The sequence below is a fragment of the Doryrhamphus excisus genome, chromosome 6 (assembly GCF_030265055.1).
Source record: "Doryrhamphus excisus isolate RoL2022-K1 chromosome 6, RoL_Dexc_1.0, whole genome shotgun sequence".
Lineage (NCBI taxonomy): Eukaryota > Metazoa > Chordata > Actinopteri > Syngnathiformes > Syngnathidae > Doryrhamphus > Doryrhamphus excisus.
The window spans coordinates 4,432,898-4,453,116 of NC_080471.1; the positions used below are offsets into that span (position 1 = coordinate 4,432,898).

The 20,219-nt window shown below is 40.8% G+C and overlaps 1 protein-coding gene across 6 annotated transcripts in view; it reads right to left on the reverse strand.

Annotated features, from left to right (window-relative positions):
* The window catches only part of diaph2 (diaphanous-related formin 2), a 391,673-nt gene that overhangs the window by 113,062 nt on the left and 258,392 nt on the right, over positions 1 to 20,219 (reverse strand). For all 6 annotated transcript variants that reach the window (XM_058076542.1, XM_058076541.1, XM_058076539.1 and 3 more), the window contains one exon: positions 8,302 to 8,426. In XM_058076542.1, the coding sequence (XP_057932525.1) occupies positions 8,302 to 8,426 (125 nt within the window). The remainder of the gene's footprint in view (positions 1 to 8,301; positions 8,427 to 20,219) is intronic.

The following is a 20,219-nucleotide window of genomic DNA, read 5'->3' on the forward strand; positions in this document are numbered from 1 at the left end:
ACTGTCATTAATCTCCTCACAAATGGCACTTTAAGCTCTTGCAAGGTCTTTGGAAGGAGGCAAGCCCAGTGTCGGCCTTATAGCGTATCTTGTCATCAATTAGCAAACGTGAGGCAATTAGTACACTTAATCTGCATAATGAAGCGCTTAATTGCTTCCAAGTGTGCAAAATGAGTCGATAAGATGAGTCTTATCATTGGTTTGGCCGCACATAAGAGCTGGATGGAGGAGGCAAGGGCCTGCAGACATGGAGATGGGGTGATCCCTGGGTCTTGTTGAGACGATAGTAAATAGCAGCAATATAAAAAGGACTGAAAATGTTGTTTTATGGTGATTTAGCCTTGTGGGTGCAATACCATGAGTCCTTGGATCTATACAATACAGTCCTAACATAAAAATACAATTCCCTCAGATATTCTGTGTGAATGCTGCCACTCAGGTGAAATACCAATGAGAAAATGAATAGAGGAGAATAACGCCTGCTGGTACATCACTGAAAATCATTGCATTCCTCAGATAACATGCGAATACAAACATTATAGGCTATTTGATGCAAAGGGATGACTGGTAATCTTCCCTTTGTTATTATTGTACAAAAAGTCCAGTCTTATGAAACCAAGTATATTGGAGAACAATGATTCTCAACTGGTGGGAACTGCTTCCAGTGGGTCATGGGTCTAAATTATGTGGTGACCCGACGTCCGTGAATGCGCCTTGTGTCTGTACCATTTGCTTGCTACACCACCACGAGGTGCGTGCCATGTTTATGTGCAAGTTTGTCATGCTTGAAGAACATCGAGTGGTGACTTAACGTTCCGCTCGTGGGTCACACAGTGGCGAGGTGCTGCATATATTTGCCGGAGAAATGCAATAAGAGCCATAAGGAGAGAGAGAGAGTGTCTCACCGCTGCAGTTCACAGCGTGTCGCGTGGGGGGATTCTGTCCACAATCAAGACTCCCAGGTAGAGTAAAATTGTATCTTTAATTGCACGTTAATGTCTTTCCATTAAAAGAACAGTTTGCAACAGGCTCAACATTAGATATATTTTAAATCATTATATTGTATACCATTAGTGAGTGAAAACAACAAACTGACCAAAAAACGTAAATAAATATCTCAGTTAAAATAACTGGTCGCTGTCACTCACGGCTGCCTCATACAGACAACCATGCATGCACATACGTAGAAAGAAGGAATGTTACTTAAATAGCCGCAATTTGGGTCACCACTTGTCATTGAGGGCTGATGTTGGGTCGCACAGCCAATCCCTTCCCTCTGGATGGTAACCAGTACCGGAAATGGACCCTGCCAATCACTAAATCACTAAATTCGGAAACTCAGAGGTTGCTAAGTAGTTATGGGGGTGTCACGAAATGTCCTCCAGTCCCAATCCTAAAGTCTTTCAATACCAAAGACATATTTATGTGTTTTCTTTAAACCCAAATGCTTGCTCCCAATTGAAGTTTTTTTTTTTTTTTTTTTGGAGGCAAAAGGAGGTGCGGACAGGTTTGAGCAAAAAAATGGCCACAAGGTGACAGAACAGCTGTTTAGCTATTTGAAATATAGGCTTCAAATGTATCTTTTTCACCAAAAGTTGTTTTTCTGGCTTTTTTGTTGGTAACTGATATTTTCCTGAAACTTACCTGTGATATACTGCTGATTACATTTTTCTGATGAGGCACAGCTCAGTAGCATTAAAGCTACATACACACACTATGGCATGTTCCTAGTTGGAAAATCCAGCATCAGAGCAAAATTTTCGACTATACACATCCAATAGAATATTATGAGACCACTGAGGCAATCATTTCCTGCTCAGATATTTTCTTGAGAAGTGCGAGGAGACCAAAGTTCCACCAGATCTTTCTCTACCAATGTACGAATGTCTGCTCTGGATGTAAATAGCACGGTGTGAACTACATTAGTAATGAATTGAAGCTAATGTATAGTAATAGTTCATTCATTCATTTTCTACCGCTTATCCTCACGAGGGTGGCGGGGGGTGCTGAACTCTTTCCCAGCTGTCTCCGGGCGAGAGGCGGGGTACACCCTGAACTGGTGGCCAGCCAATCACAGGGCACATATAGACAAACAACCATTCACACTCACATTCATACCTATGGACAATTTGGAGTGGCCAATTAACCTAGCATGTTTTTGGAACGTGGGAGGACACCGGAGTACCCGGAGAAAACCCACGCATGCACGGGGAGAACATGCAAACTCCACACAGAGATGGCCAAGAGTGGGCTTGAACTCGGGTCTCGAAGCTGTGAAGTCTGCACGCTAACCACTCGACAGCCCCTATACTAATAGTATTATTAGAAATATTAGAAGTATGGGTGGATATTACATGAGCACATCTGTGTAAGTGCATTCAGTCGTTTAGCTATGTCGGTCCTATTAAACTTCAACCACTCTCTACTGTTGACAGTGGAAATCCTTGATGCCTCATATTTACTAGACAAATAACCCTAGTCACGTTTTTTCCCCTCTCTTACACGACTTCGACAGAATAATGTGCCAACAATGGGCCCGCCATTCAACTAAGTCCGGGATTTCATTTAAACATCCAATGAGAGTGAAATCATGAGGCATGACGACGGGAGAGCGGGGACGGCTGAGTGAAGCAGAGCGGCGTGGCCGGTGTCTACTGCAGGATTAGACTTAAGCAACAAGTGCTCAAGGGGGGCTTTGCATCAAGCCCAGGAGCCTGTGACAAATGAGGGCGGCTGGGCTTCTGTCTATTACGCCACACTAAGCCCGGGCCCTTTGGGGAAATAATGACGTGCACATTGGCGCTTCTGCCACCATGCTGGAATATAAATACTCATCACAGGCCTCGGTCGGTGGAGATCTTCTGCATGGGTCCGTAGATCCATAGATGGAAAAACAATCATATTCCTAGTTAACTCCTCGTCTTGACCTCACCCATACAGATCCCAAAGGAGACCCTGCAGGACTAAAAGGGCACGAGGGGCCTGTATGAATTGTTCACTCACTAACAAAGGCTTTGAGCCGGGCTACATCCCGAGAGGACTTTCTCTGCTCCAGTGCCACACCCCCCCACGGGCCTATCATTTGGCTTCCTCTGCTGGCTAATGGAGCTGTCACATACAGTCCAATGTCACTGCCTAACAAGACATTCATTTGGGAACGCTCACACGACTGGAGCGTGCTGGGGTGGCAGGAAATGCTGACACTTTTCTGACAGTAACACAAAGCAGAACACGAGTGCAATGGAACCTCCAAAGTTGAACACCGACCTTTAAACTTATTATTACACAATAGAGTAGACAGACATCATCTGAAAAATAAGATGGTATTGTTGTTCTTTTACTTCCTGCGATGGCTAATGTTTCATTAATGTAACATTGCTGACACCTAGTGACCTGTGTAAAAAAGTACACATTATCACTAGCCACATTGACAGTTTTTCCGCTTTCCGAGTGGAATCTTTCTGAATGACTTTTCCGAAAACTATAGTATACATGGGAAGGAATATTCCAATCTCTTGTCTACATGCACCGCTATAATCAAACAGAATAGTCAATGGGGCATGCCCAGTAAAACGTAAACATCAACATCACGTGATACCGGCTTCCCCGGGTTTTACTTTCACTCATTGGAATAACTCCGTATTGCCAGTTTTTCAGTTGTCCAGTCTTGAAATTTTGTTTGGATCAAAAACAAACTTTCCGCAGCAGTCCAGTGCCGATTGCTCGCCTCTCGAGCTGCGTGTTACGTCATATCTGAGCATGCTCTGAAAGAACGCACCCGGGATAAAGTTAAACAGGAAAAGATAGAATTCTATCTTGGGACATGTTTTATATAGGGCGGCAGGGTGGGCGTGTGGTTAGCACGCAGACCTCACAGCTAGGAGACAAGGGTTCAATTCCACCCTCGGCTATCTCTGTGTGGAGTTTGCATGTTCTCCCCGTGCATGCGTGGGTTTTCTCCGGGTACTCCGGTTTCCTCCCACATTCCAAAAACATGCTAGGTTAATTGGCCACTCCAAATTGTCCATAGGTATGAATGTAAGTGTGAATGGTTGTTTGTCTATATGTGCTCCAGCACCCCCCACGACCCTCGTGAGGAAAAGCAGTAGAAAATGAATGTTTTATATAGATATATATTTTCTTTTTAAAGAAAAAATTGACTTATAAATGGCGTATAGAAGGGTTTAGATTCTGTTCCACAGGTGGCGGTAATGCACACTTAAAGCTGCTTGCCAACCGCCAAAGAAGAAACACATGACAAAGAAGAACACACCCTGACAACTTTCCTTTTGAGCGTGTACAAGATACCTCAATCGGATTGGGGAAAGGAATATTCCACCCCGTGAATCTGATTATATGTTCATTCGGATTAGCACTTTTCTTTCGGTGAGGTGTATTCAAAGGTTCAATTCTTCCGTTTGAGCAAATAAACCGAATGCAATTGGAATATTTGGGTCCATGTATACGTGGCTATTGTTTCTTGAACATGTTTTCTGAATGCCTTATACTCTGTGTGTATATATATATATATATATATATATATATACACACACACACACCCCTGCATTAGACATTAGAGTAACACCGACGCAGGAACCAAGAAATGACTGCTGTTCTGTGTACTTGTAAATGGTAAGTGCTACTTGAATTAAAATGTCTTCAACCACATTTTTATGAAACGTAAGAGCAGATAGGCTTATTGTAGTGATTCAGACCATCTTCACAAGACTTAAGGTCATTTGCCGATTGAGTTCCAGTTCAATATGTGCTTATAAGGTACTCATTACATCACTCCATCCAATGGAAGCTCAATGACATGAAATGTACATGAACATGAATTCAAGACAACTTAATGATTGCTACTATGGCAACACAACCCTTTTCAAAATAGTTTAAGGGTAAAAAAAAATGCAAGGTCTTTTTTTTTTTTAACATAATCTAACATAACGTTCCTGAGGGTGGCCCCTGGAGATAGCTCCTTGTCACTCAATACGTGGAGACTGGCTGTGAAATGGTGCACCATGACTCTGGCCTTCTGGGAAATAAGATGTTATACCAAATAGGGGGAGGTTTAGCACATTTAGTCTAGCCGTCGAAGACGTATTGGACATGTCCTTGAATCTATGAAGGTTCAACCCCGGCCTCTCATCATCATGCCTACAGAGCCACCTCAGCTTCACATTAATATTCTAGTATGCAGAGTCCTGCTCTTAGCCCCGTTGCTTCTGGCCGCCGCCGCCTCTCTGCTGAAATAAGGCTCTCTGGGGACTCGTACCTCAACCCCGCAGCACCCATTTGTTGGCGCCCATTTATTCTCGCTGATGGAGATCACTAAACTGCTGAACAAACAGCCCATTCAGTCATTTGCATACATTACGGTAATGGAAAGAGAAAAATGTATCAATAAAGACAAATGAAGTGGTTCTCTCATCTACGTTTTTGTCAGTATTTCTTTCTTTTCTTTTGCATATTGGATCACAGGAGACAAGCGTACCAGATGACTCATTTTCTCAGGTGTTCAGGAGATAAAACCTGAAATTTCAGAGGTTAAATGAGTTCACAGATTAAATCTTTCCAAAAGAAGTGGAAACTAACAACTATAGTTCATTCCAATTCCTTTATGCGCAATGACCATGTACAGAAAGTCATGACTATGTACTAACTCTTCTCCACCTGAACAACTGCACACAAAAGGGTGAACATCTATCAAAACATGCACACCTGCTATGCTGCCTCTGTTCGCTTTATAACAGAATATTGTTACACTCCTCTTTGGGAGTGTCAAATGGACTTGAAATTTCTCACACAGCTCAATGGGCTCTGCCTAAAAGCATCTGTAACTTCAGGGAGTTTAACCAAATCACCAAAGAATGGGGTACACACTATTAAGGGACTGGCGAGCACATATGTGTAAAATTAGAGCAAGATTTGTCAACAAACATGGCCGCCATCAAGCAAAACCTGTTTGCAGGGGAATGAGTGGGACTAACTGTCAATGAGTCATTGATTTGTCTAATAATGATAAAGCTTTGCAGATATCTGTATTAAATGTGTGCTTGCATGACTTCCAGAGCATTTTGAACATAATCCATGGGGAGGGGAAGGTGGGCGCCTTTAATAGTATATAAAGTGCCGTAATTTACAATACGTGACTGCATACAGATATTCAGTAGAAATAATTCAAAATGACCTTGACTTGACCATAAATCGTGTTCACATGCATATATGAAAATGTCCTAATGTTCAGCTAAATGGCATAACTCGGTTACATAACCTCAGTACAAATAATCAGCTTTGCATCTTCCTCTATTAACTCAAAACCCAACTCAGTACAAGAGAAAAATCAACCTGTTTCCCCAACATCAAAGAAAACACCACCAAATTCCAAACTCACAACAATGGAAGTTAAAAAAAAAAAAAAAAAAGCAGCTTCCTTACAGCGGTAGTGATAATTACACACTAGGTTTTTCTGCTGTTATTACACACAGGTGATGATATGTAAATGAAACACTCCAGGGAGCTAAGTGAGAGAACAAGCTTTCATCCTTTGCAGTTGTGCACCAATTTGTCAGGATAGCAACAAGAAAAAGGAAAAAAAAAAACAGCAATGAAGTATCATGAAAAATCATGAAGAACGTTAATTATTCTCGGGCACAACCTCCAAAATCGTACAAAGTGTCATAAAAAGCCCTTGATTTGTAGAGTTAAAGCTTTGGTGCTTGCTATCATGCATGGCTGTGACTTTAGAGGTGCATTTCATACCTGGGCCTGTAAACTTCATATATTGTGACGGTGAAAGTTTCACCCAGGAACAGACTATTTCCATTATTTTCAATGTGGAAAAATTTTTCAAAATCCAAACAATTTGAGGATGGCTGATGTTCCTAATGTGAGGTACGAGTGTACTTGGAAGGAAAATAGTCCAATGCACCTTTGAGGTGTTTTCTTACTGCCAACTATCTCGGCCATGGAGGCTGGGAAGAATCAAAGAGCAACTCTTTGAGGTCACGACCAGACAATCTCTCTGAGGCAATCTCGAGGGAAGAACAAACTCCAGACAGTGAGGGACGGCCGCGCTACAGTACATCTACACTTCTCAGGTTGCGCTCACTCAAAACCTCGAGTTCTCCAAGGAGAGCCGGAGAAATCAATACAGACATCAAGGGTACACAGAAGCTTTCCTTCCTGCAGAGCGCCATCAGGGAGCCTCAGTGCTTTTAATTATATAAATAAAGATTGTTTATGTGTTAAGCACTTCCATTATCCAGTGTCACCCAATCAGAGTCATGCAATAAGGTTAACATTTGGCTGATGTAAAAAAAAAAACGGTGTTTTGTCTAAAAAAAAAAAGCATTGGAAACATTGGGCTAATTCTATTTTGGGTGGTTGAGTTGCACTCCGTTATCAAAACAGGACAGGTGCCATGAGAGAAGACGGTCATGCGGCCGACCAGGAGATGAAATCAGGCAACAGATAGGTTGGTGCAAGGGACGGACGGGGGTGGGTGAAGGGGGGGGGGGGGGGGGGGGGGTCTGGAGCCACCATTAAAGAGTTCCCCAGGGGGACAGGCAGCAGTGGCAGACTTGCAGTAAAAATAGCTGCAGGCATGATTTCACTCCAGGGACCCGGGGAGACGTGAAGAGGGAGATCCGATCAACATCTCACAAAGCAAGGCAGTCAGATCCATTCTCTTAAAGTCCCTCAGGTGCCACCTATCACACCAAGTGACTTTAAGTGCTTACCGGCGAGGACGACGCAAACACAGCGCGCCTTTGCCGCTCCAACGCATAGCTTGACCTAATATTCTACATGGATGGTGTACTGGATATCAAGTGTATGTTAACGTCCCTCCTTGTTTATGTTACTGACGACCTCCTCAACATATGTTGCAATTAAGCCAAATGCAACAAACACGGCAAAATGTTGGGAGAGAGAGTACCACAAGCTACCCAGCATGCCTTGTGGTAGAACTAGATGGGTGAAAGGCCAAGAGGACTTTCAATATTAGGGTACAATTGCTGACATGTATTCATTTGTCATACTCAAATACGCTTGTATGTGTCACTGCTCTCATTTTGCTGAATTTTGCTCATTTTCGTTTCAAGTTCAGTCAGCACAGTACAGAAAGTGACAGGGAATAAGAGAGAACCAAAGGCGGAACGGGTAATATAACTTCCTAGAGGTACTGACATATGCTCCCTTTTAATTTTACCTGAATCTGTGATCTGGAAAACCAAATTCAGTGCACATCTCTAATAAAACAGGGAGAACCATGCACACTTTCAACACAGAAAAGGATATGGACATTTTTTCCACAAACTTATCTTGGACGTCGTCAGTTTTGGGGAAGTTCTCAATGTCGTTCTCCAGTCGGACAATGTGGCGCTCCATGGTGGTCAGACTGCTTTTGAGGATCTCAGCAGACACTGCAGGGAAAACAAATACGAAAAAAAACAAAAAATTATACACTATACAATACATGATTTAGTGCCTGGCTTCTCCTAACATTTTCCTCATAGTTAAAAGTCTAACTACGCAAATGTAATTATTTATTTCCTGTAAATAGTTTTTGAACACACATTTGTAGACACCCATCCAGCCATCCATTTTCTATGCCACTTATACTCACTAGGGTCGCGAGTATGCTGGAGCCTATCCCAGCTGTCTTCGAGTGAGAGGCGGGGTACACCCTGGACCGGTCGCCAGCCAATCACAGGGCACATATAGACAAACAACCATTCACACTCACATTCATACCTATGGACAATTTGGAGTGGCCAATTAACCTAGCATGTTTTTGGAATGGGGGAGGAAACCGGAGTACCCGAAGAAAACCTGGGTTTAATGACAACGTTTTATCATCATTTTCAACCAGTATCTAAATATCAAAGCATTAGAGTACACTTGGAGTACCAATGCCAGATTACTGCACATTTGTGATCCATGCCTCAAAGCATAAGTCCACCCAGAAGAGGTCCGCGTCCCACTTTGGTGTAACATTCCACTAGTGGAGAACCCCTAATTAGTAGATTGAGGTTCCAGCTTCTTCATAATGAAGCCTGTGACAGACATAGGGTGTTGTGAAAAGTTCAGCGTTTGTGTGGCCTAGAAAGTAAGGCAGAAGTAGTGTGTGTAGTGTGTGTGTGTAGTGTGTGTGTAGTGTGTGTATGTTGTGGCTCATTAATCAGTCTGTAATCACTGTTTGCTGAGTTGCTGCCGATTTCACAGCATTCAGATCAGCCTTTTCAAGCAGACACTTCAAACAGCCAGCAGAGTCTTAAGGGATCAGACGGGACAAGAGCATGGATGTGTTTAGGTTGATGTTAAGGGTTTAGGCTCATTGACGCACACACAAACACACACTTCGAGAGTTAAAAAAAAAAAAAAAGGAGCGTGTCATTAAAGGAAAACACACAGTTACGGGGTACTACATGTGGCATAAAGTACATCTAAAGTAGTTGCCTTAATCTATATTGAATTATCATCTTGGATTTATGAACTCTGGTTATAAATAAACTTTCTGTACTTTGTTGCTGCACCTCAATATAATGAGCTGACACATATTTTAGGAACACATTCTGTTTGACTTTGATTCAGGAAGTGACAATATGTTTCATGTTTACCTACACAAAATAATAATACTTGAAAAAATATGTTCACCATAAATTGGGTAATTTTAGCTGTGACATTTATTTACCTAAACTGCAAAGACGATGGAGGGTTAATTGGAAGCAGGTGACAAATCTCCAAAATATTAAAATTCATTATATAAACACTTTTTTTTTAACTTGAAATGATTTAAAGTGCCTGAGAAAGTAGGCAAAAAAAACATATAACTCTATTTGATCACATCGTCATTTAGGAAAAAGTATATCGCACAACACAGCAACAACAGAACCAATGTTGTAATAGCAGTAAGAAGCTACATGCTATGCCAGCATCACAACCGCTGATGAGTTAATTGTAAACAACAGTATGGCGAGTGTAAAATGCATCAGTTTCATGCCAACTACATTTTAGAGCACATGCAGAGGTAGATTAAGGTGCTAGATTATGACCACTTATACAGTACCATCATGCCTCGCTACATCACACCGTCACTCGACTGCAGTTTTTCAAAAAGTAATTCACAAAAGATCGCTGTTTCATGGTTTGAATATGGAATATTAGTAAAAATAAAATATGCATGTTTACACACAATGGGAGTAGAGTAGTATTCCACACTTCAGGTGTAAATCACGTTACATTGATGCCATTGTTCCATTGTGTTAAATGTATGTTTTCTTAGATTCAATTTAAAAATGTGTTTGTTAAACAATCAATATACAAATTAATTAATTAATTAATGGCCTTTTCAGTTATGTAATATTTAATTTGTGTCTTTTTATTTATTTATTTATTATATGAATTTAATTATTTTAAAGTGAGTTTTTTTAATTAATTAATTCAATGAATGATGATGATTATTTACTTATTTATTTTATTTATTCAATTTGGACACAAAAAAGCCACATCTATTTCCAGAATATCTCAGTTTTAATATGCTTGCCAAGTGACTGCTCTGTTCAGTTCTAAACAGCAACCCATCAACAGGAATGGGCGGATTCCACCATAAGTCACGTTACTCAACTAAGCCCCCCTATCCGCAAGGCTAGCCCACCCACTCGGCTGTAATTGAAGTGCTAACGGCAGAGAGGAGAAATAAGATGGGCTGACAAGCACATTGGCCTCAGTCACACAAGGGTCAACACGGTCCTGCTGTACATCAATTCCGCAGCTCGGGTTTTGCTCTTCTTCTCATTTTGCAACAATAAAAATGAATGGCAGCATTGTGGATGATGTGCACGGCGACGCACACAGCACCAGCCTAACCTCTGACACGTCATGTGAAAGGTAGACCGGCCGATTGAATACATACTTAACACACAGACCCGACAACACCGCCATGCGGTGTAGCAACACAATAAAGCAAAAAGGTTAAAGTCACTGGTGTAATGAGCTTTACACCCGGTTTGCTGGCTGCAAGGACGGTGTCAGTGTTTTCTTTTGTCTAGCATGTGTACATGTGTGACATGTACAAGCATTTTAATGTCGTATATATTCTCATTATATTGGATTCCTCGTGCAGGTCTTAGTTTAGATCCTAGTTTAGAGAGAGTATACTGCTACTGTATCTTTTTATGCCATTTTAAGGTCAGTTCAGACTTTTAAGAAACATGTACAGCAAGATTCCCATCCTACTCTGCCGTATTAATCTGGCACACACACAGAATGCAGCATGGGTTCTTTTGGGATATCATTAGTAAAATTAACACCAAAAATAACATAGCTATTTTCAGGGGACAAAACATGGCAGTACTGTTATCATCTGAATACACACTTCAAGAGGATCAGAGGAGGAACGAGAGGGAATACAGGGGCTGTGTACTTTGTGTCTTTTCAGGCAGAGAGGAGGAGGAGGAGGAAGGGTTTCTGAGATGCTTAAAATTATTCTAATGACTGCTGTCAGCGAGACCTGCTAGTGTTTTAGGGATGCACAGAGAACATTTGTGGAAATGTCCTCAGGTTTCTAAAAGGACATACAAAGGCATATGTTCCAGTGTGCTTACAACTGTCTTCACGTAAAGACTGTGTTCTTACTTGTCATGTTTTGTTCTGTTAAAATGAACTCTAGTATTTTCCTCTGTGAGTGTGGTTCATTTGGATGAATGGATAGGTCCCCTTTAAAGTATAAGGATACAATACAAATGTAGCTGTTTAAAGGGGACCTGTTATGCTTTTTCCACTTTTCTGACCTATAAATGTTGTTGTATTCTCATGTAAAACGATGCTAAAATTTCAGATAATGAGGTTTGCGTATTTGGAAGTGAGACCAGAAAGAAGTTTGGGATAAGTCAAAATGCTCCGTTTCAGAAGGTGTGGTAAAACTGGAGGTTTGTGATGTCACACACAAATGTTTATGTTGTTAGCAACGACTCACAGGAAGTGTTTCTTAAGGTGTAAGGGAAAGCCACAGTTGTTTAGAATTCCTAACAACGCATGAGGCATAAGTGGAGTTCCTGATTCCCTACTCCCCTTCCCAGAAAAAATAACATTTTAATCTGTCAATGACATTTTTGTTTCGTGAACATGGGCTAGTACGCAACTGGACTAGCAGACAAACTTTCCAACGTTACTTGTTCGTGTCGAAGAGACAGAAGTGCAAGCATTAAGTAACAATTTGTCCTAACTGTGTTTATTTTGTGTAAGTCATGGAACAAAAGCGCTTGTCTGTGTAGCATTATTGAGTGTGGGCCGAGTGTCAGCCATTTTTTATGCCTCAAAAGGGTCACTGGGGTATGCAGGGAGCCAATTGCAGGCCTTTGGTCCCATGACAAAAAAAAAATGCTAAGTGAATCACACCAAAACTGAGCACTTTGTGGTCTGTGTTTTAAATCTAGACATAGTACAGTATATTTTAGCAATGTTTCGATGTGTTTCCTCTCAAATACACTGCAAGGAAGAACTGTCTTAAGGAGTTCACAGCATTATTTCAGTCATGCTTTGTTGAATGCTCCCCAGTGCAATCACAATGCAACCAAAGGCTGCACAAAGGAAATTGAGATTTATTTTGAACTCCATCACAGTGTTTCAAGTTAAAATAACCCACGCCGAGAAGAAAAAGACAAATGCAGCCAAGAGACAAAGGCATTTCATCAAGTCATTCATCGCCTTATGAGCAAATGTCTGTGGCTGCTTGAGAAAGATGATAAGGACTGAAGAGTCAGACATGAGCAATGCGTGCATCACATTTGTAACATACTCGTTTTCTAACAGTTAGCAGGGTCCCTAAGGTCGTACAATTTGATATCCAAGTGACTTTTTCATGAAAAACAGGCCAGGCAATGCTCTTGGGATAGTGCACTCCTCATACTGTAAGTCATACAAAACCAACTGACCCCCGGATGAGCAAGCACAGAGGGATAGGGAATCAATGGAATGGTTACCTCTGAATGTTGGCTTTTTCGTTGGACTTTAACTTTTCTAGTTCCTAGAAAAAAAAAAACTGTCTTGCAATAATAAACAAATTCATAACGATAAATAAAATGAACTAGGTTTTTTTTGCAGATTTCCAAATATTGCCATGTGCACTCTGTGTATTGGTCTGACACCTCGACCCTTCGTAGGACAACGGCATTTGATAGAACAGCGGCATGACACATTGGAGGGAGGTGGAGTTGCTAGCACACACAACCACACACCCACACAGTGCAATATAGGAGCCTCGTCAGGAGCAATGCAGGGTAATGTAGAAAATTAGGAGGGAAAAAGATGCGGGAATATTAAAACTCAGCAAGGTGAGCCCATCAGTACAAACGAGCCAGTATGCCGACTTTGTTCAAAATTGGTGGGGACATAAAAGGCAACAAAACGAACTTGTTTACCTCAAACATGTCCACCCATCTGTGAAAAACCTCCACATCAGGCTGCAGAGTCTTCGTTCCGACAGTCCACACTCACTGAGACACGAGGTCAGCAATGTATAAATCCAAACGCAGCAGCGCAAAATTGTGTGTTGACAGAAATTGTGCCATTGCAAACAAAATGCTGCTCTTTAATACAGTAGAAAAGCCAGTAATTCCAGAAATGCTACAAATGTTTGACAGGCAGTATAAAGGTACAAAGACAGTGCAAGTTTTTTTCACCAAGACTCTGCTGAATTGAAATATTAAATATAACATATGTCTCACCCTAGTATCTTGTGACAGACGTTAATTTGAACATATTCTGAGAAAAAAGCTTCAACAAACAGTGTAAGAAAAAAAGGAAGATAATGACTAATACTATTGTGTGACAATGAAGTATTTTGGGGACAATAATTTTTTGATTATTTTCTAAACTGCTACTGTTATTTTTACTTTTGTAACTGTTACATAATTTGCTTGGGCATCTTCCCTAACTTCGAGCAATCTCTTAAAAATGATATGTTGTACCAGGTAAAACTGCCTTGGCTGTACCATAACTTTGATGTTTGAACTTTTTGAAGTTTTCATGTGTGTCTTTTTTCTTGCATGTTCTTTTTGGTACCCCTGTGAGTCAAAGCTGTATACGTTGAGTACAGTTGTCAGCAATAGCTTGGCTCCACTCCAATTCCACCTGCTGTTATATACTAAAGTCAGAAGTCGAGAGCTTTTTTCTTGTGCTGTGAAAGTCCACTCTCACCACGAAAACGACCAAAAGCTGCTGTGTGTACATCTGTATCAGTCATTAGGTCACAAGGGGGCTTTGTAAAGAATGTAAAGATTCAAGCACACTCAAGTTGGCTGTGTAGAGATAACGGACACATCGGGAAACTATTTGTTAGCTGCAACATGCTTCTTTTGATGAAATACAAACTGCATGCATAGAACCCGCATTACCCCTGCCTCTCCCCCGAAAAATTAATCACTAGAGATTAATCATTTGCAACTACAGTATGTCTGAAATATGCACGTTTTGTAACAGGAATGGTGCTTCTTACATGGGAATTGCAATATGTTAGATCTAAACACAACATTTTAGATCACACCACTATATGTAAAAAAGCTTATTAAGCCTTCACTCCTCCCTTATAAGTTGGAACATCGAACTTCTTGTCAAAGTGCATGACAAGCACTGTAGCAGCAAACTGCTCAGTGAGAAGGCCATACACTTGTCACGTGTTCCGCTGCAGAGGGCAAAGACTTCTCAGGGAATAGTCATCATCAACCCCCAGGTCAATGTCTAAACTTTCCCATACATCCAAATATATTGTAATTGACTCCATTCGTAAGTCCTCCAGAGATATGGTGCTGCCTTGGAGCTCTGATGGTTGCCAAAACCAATAATGTTTCAGAGACATGACCTCCATTGTAAAGCTCTGAGGGGCAATAACACTTTTTTGAGTGGTTACGATTTTGGCTCATTGGCGTTGACCTATGTTTTTTTTTTTTTTTTACACACTAGAGCCCGCTCTGTTCAAAACCCATGTGAATATTAGATTACTAGATGAAAAGCTGGAAAAGATGTATTGCTTGAATTGAGATGAGATACTCCAGTGCACTGTAATACAGACATACAGTGTTTTATATGTAATTATTTACATGCCATGTATCCAAAAGAACCTTATGGATTTTATAGTTAAAACATATTTACTGTATGCCCCACCTTTATCTGAAATTCTTTAAAAGGCACTGTACATTAATATAAGCTATTAAAGCTGCATGTGTTGACGGGGGGGGGGGGGGGGGGGGGCTCATTTATTGTTCTAGGATTAAGGACTATTATTTGAATGAAGTTAATGCTGCTGTCCATTGCATTACAGATGTGCCATAAGTAATTATTAACATTGCAGTATGTAAGTATGATTAACATGCTCATTAAATATTTCAAAATAACCTTAACCCCTACCATCATACTGTGGTTCAATCATATTTACTGTATTTGTTACCTTTATGGAAGATTATCTATTTCTAAAGACATTTGCACATTGGCATATGCTATTAAGGCCGTATGCTATGCCTTTTTTTTCAGCAGTTTCCGTATGTGAAGGTTCAATAAATGCAAATTAAAAGAGGAAATAGAGCATGTGTAAAGGGGATTTCCAATGCGATAAACACAGTGATAATAATGATGATGATTTGTTGCTGTCCAGGATCTAATGACAGTCGCATGTTATCCCTTTTCTGCCATTGTGTTGATATATTATTCCCTTTTTGTGTCCAAAAATGCGTATAACTTGTATTATTCATTAAAATATGTGCATAAAGCTGTCTGGAATAACTGGTGTCTGAAAACAGACACATACACTTTTTAAAAATCAAACATAAGCCAAGAGGTTCCCCTCTGTGTCTTTTTATAAGCTTCTCATTTACCGCCTTCACATGTCTGCTGTGTTTTTTTTAACAAGGCATGATCCTGAGTCACCATAAAGAACAATGCCACTGCTTTGTCACGGCAACAATATCAATTTCGCCGCGGCAGACACGAGAATCTTTGATTCTGGCTGGAGAGAAGGAACACAATGACTCGTGTTTATCCTTTTCTCTCTTTGCTCTGCTCCACGCACTCGTCTGCCTCCCACGTCATCTCCTGTTCACGCTCAGGTGCCACCAGTGGCTTTGTCAAACGAGGCCGAGCGACATGCTTATTAAGACATATAAATACCTGAACAACTATTCGCTGATTGGTTATTCCAGATGAAAGTAATGTCATTGTCCAATTAAAATGTGTTGTTTTTTTGTTTAAATTAAGAAGAAGAAAAAAAAACAAAACAATATCATTTTTCCTCCACAGAAAATGTCCAAGATTAAAAATTATATCAAAAGATGTCAGAAAGACGCAACAATGTTGATTGCTCTTTTCCAAAGTCAAAGCTGATCTTGTTTTGCCACACTCATTTTGACTTGTTTTAAGGACATTAAATCAAAGTTCAATCAATCTGTAGTGTGTTTTTCCACTTTAATTTTGAGTGTGATTTGAATAAATCTAATACATTTGATTTCCATTCATAATTTTTGTCTGATTTTGTTATTTATTGAAATTCAAGTCGTTCAAGTCCAATGAATAGTTTGAAATGGTACAAAGCTACATGATGAAGTGCCAAAATGGAGGTTGATCAAGCCTTGGCAAATGGTACAAATCATTCCTAGAGTACCAGAACCTGCTCTCTCTCTGCATAAAAAGAGTGTTCGGAACACACTGTTGGTACTTTACCCTCATGAACATCGGTTGAACAGTATTGTTTTATTTTAATTTATTCATTGTATTTTTTGAACCATTTATAGCATTCTAATAAGTGTTAAAGTGCATCCGTGTATAACATATACATGACACATATATGCATTACACACATATGTACTGCACATATATATGTATGCCAAAAGTGGCATACATATATGTAGGAATGTAAGATGTTTGTTTTAAGTAGGAAAGACAGAGATTGACTTCTGCCAAGGAGGCAAACATTCACAATTTCACAACCACGATGTGTCTCGAAGCATCTATTTTGGTAAAGCATCTCTATGCAAAGACGTCTAATCCTCTTTAAGGCATTTTAAGGCTGTAGGGGCAATGTAAGGATACAGCGCTGCCTACATAGATGCTATGTTTACCTATCATATAGCAATTATTGTCTTGACTTGAGGAGAATCCTGAGGAAAGGATCAGACATTACACCGAAATACCTATTACTGTATGTGATGATGATATAGTAACTAAGTTTGAGTTCTGAATGGAGGTGATGTTTAAAGAATGACTCAGTTTTGATCATATCAACAAAAAATATTGACAGAACTCTCTTCTTCACTTAATTAATGTTTCTTTTTTTTGTTTAGACGGAGTCAAGAGTTCACCCTAAGCTCAGTCAATCATATCTGGCGATAACTTTCCTCGTAGTGATGGCAATGGGGAAAGTGGGGAGTACAGGTGTTGGACTGTAATGTAATGGGATTTTAATTAACCTCATAACAAAAAAAAAATGGCGGGGAAGCAGGTTGTGTTGCCTAACAGTTGTTACTGAACTTCATTTTAAATACTGATAACACAAATGAAGGATAGACTATAACAACTGTGAGCTGTATTTCACACAGCAGCCACAAATTACAAAATCACCAAGACAGTGAACCGAGAAGATGGCTTTCCACCTCACAGGTATGGTAGCATGGTTATTGCACCAATGTGTCTTAGCCTGGCCACAATAAAAGGCAACACCAGAATGTGCAGTTTTACAGTATGAAGCAGGTCAGAAAATCCAGAATGGGTAACATTCATTCATTCATTCATTCATTTTCTGCCGCTTTGCTCAGTGAATATGCTGGACATGGAAGTATTGGGATGTTTCAGCTTCCAGTGACTGTGGACAGACCCTTGGAACATGAAGCCCAGGAGTATCATGCTGCAACATGAGGTGATGGCTGTGGATGAATAGCACAACACTCGGCCTCAGGATGTCGTCACAGTATCTCGGTAAAATACCCCTACTGTATGTCTATAACATGCGCCTGTCCATACTATAACCCCAAAACTACCATGGCCCACTCATCCAAAACATGCAGAAAACCACTCACCCACATGACGCCACACACACCATCTGCCCTGTAGAGTGAAAATTGGGATTCGTCCGTGAAGAGAACACCTCTCCAAAGTGCCAGACGCCATGGGATGCACTCACTCAAATCAGTTGCGACAATGAATTGCAGTCAGGTCAAGATCCCGGTGAGGATGACAAGCATGCAGATGAGCTGACCTGAGACGGCTTTCTGACAGGTGAAGATACTGGATGTGGAGGTGCTGGGGTGGTTGTGGTTCCAAATGGGTGTGAAGTAAACCTGTGCAACAATCAGGCTGTCTAATCATTCATTCATTTTCTACCGCTTATCCTCATTAGGGTTGCGGGGGTGCTGGAGCCTATCCCAGCTGTCTTCGGAAGAGAGGCGGGGTACACCCTGGACTGGTGACCAGCCAATCACAGGGCACATATAGACAAACAACCATTCACACTCACATTCATACCTATGGACAATTTGGAGTGGCCAATTAACCTAGCATGTTTTTGGAATGTGGGAGGAAACCGGAGTACCCGGAGAAAACCCACGCATGCACGGGGAGAACATGTAAACTCCACACGGACGGACGGAATTGAAATCAGGTCTCCAAGCTGTGAGGCCTGAGCGCTAACCACTCCCCCGCCGTGCAACCACTGTCTAATCAGCATTTCATAAAGCATTATCGACCTAAGGACATAAGGTGAATGGGACCTGTCTTCTGTGGGAAAAACAAAAAATAAAATAAAGGCTGTAGATGTGCAATGATCGACTGTATGTCATACTCATTGATATCCTTACATCTTACAGGATCTTAGCCTTTATTCTGTTCAAACATGATGCAACTAGCATGTGGCCTCCCTCCATGTCATCAAATGTCATCAAATCTCCTCTGCTGCATCTGCCCAATAGAGCTCTACGAATTCCGCCATTGATGATTGACACAATTTAAATGAAAATGATGTATTCCCCTCGCACAGGCACAGAGTTGCTTGTTGATTAATTAAGTTGAGGCAGCCATCTTGATGAAGAGGCATCAAGCAGGTGGCGTGTTGCCTCCTTTCGAAATGTTTTTTTCATCCTGTGTTGATGACATGAATTATATCCAATCCTAGTGTTCCAGAAGTGGGGCGAGAAGACAAGGACGGTAACATTCCAACCGGAAGATGCAAAATGTGGATACAAGGCTGTTTTGGCAGCGGTAGGCGGAATGCACTATGAATTTTTTAGCGTGAGTCGAGTCCTCAATCTAAATGTTGCAAAGGTATGTTATCCCATCATCTACCCTTTGGTGCGCTCAGCGTAGCAAAGTGACGAACTATCAGTGTCACGTTGAAGAATGAGTTACAGTCAGAACCACCGATATAATGGGAATTGTAACTATATCATATTCAACCGCTACACGCTTGCAATGAATGGTGAATGTGCTGTATTTGGCCTTTTTACACTGTTAGCATAATAGCTAATCACATATTCATTGCTGCTAGCATGAGAACAGATTCTACAGTAGCTAATATGGCATATTTGACAAAACAAGGCAGAAAAACAACCTGGAAATTGTAACAAAAGGCAGTTTTCAACCACATATGTACATTACCGCCATCTTTGATCTACAAGATATGTTCCAACATAAAATAAATTCCGACAGTCTAAGGAAGACTGAAATTGGTAGACAACCCATGTGCGATCATATTTACATGAGCAGAATTCCTCTTTTCCTCCGTATCTAAAGGGAAATAAGCTATCTTGTGTGGAGTTCCGTCACTTCTGGAGGACTACAACTACAAATTAGCTCATAAACCAAGCAGCAAATAAATCATAGTTATAGCTTGTACCTGTACTGCTTGTCTAACTGCCTAAATGAGGAGCTCTCGCGCCTCACAATAAAACTAATAACATAGATACCAAAAGATTCATATCCCTTCACAGTGAGAAAGGTCAGATCAATTCCTACACGGGCGTATTTGTCTTCATTTAGTAGCCACACTATAAGAACGTCAGTCGACATAAAAGCATGTGAGAGACGTTACAGTGTACAGTATGTACAAATAAAGGTGTGATTATGCCGTGATCAGACATTTCAGGAAATCCTGTACCTGTTTTTCTTTTCAGCGTATGAAAATATACTGTGTTCTGCGTCCTGATTGGCTAAGGGAGAACCCACATATTGTGTTCTTC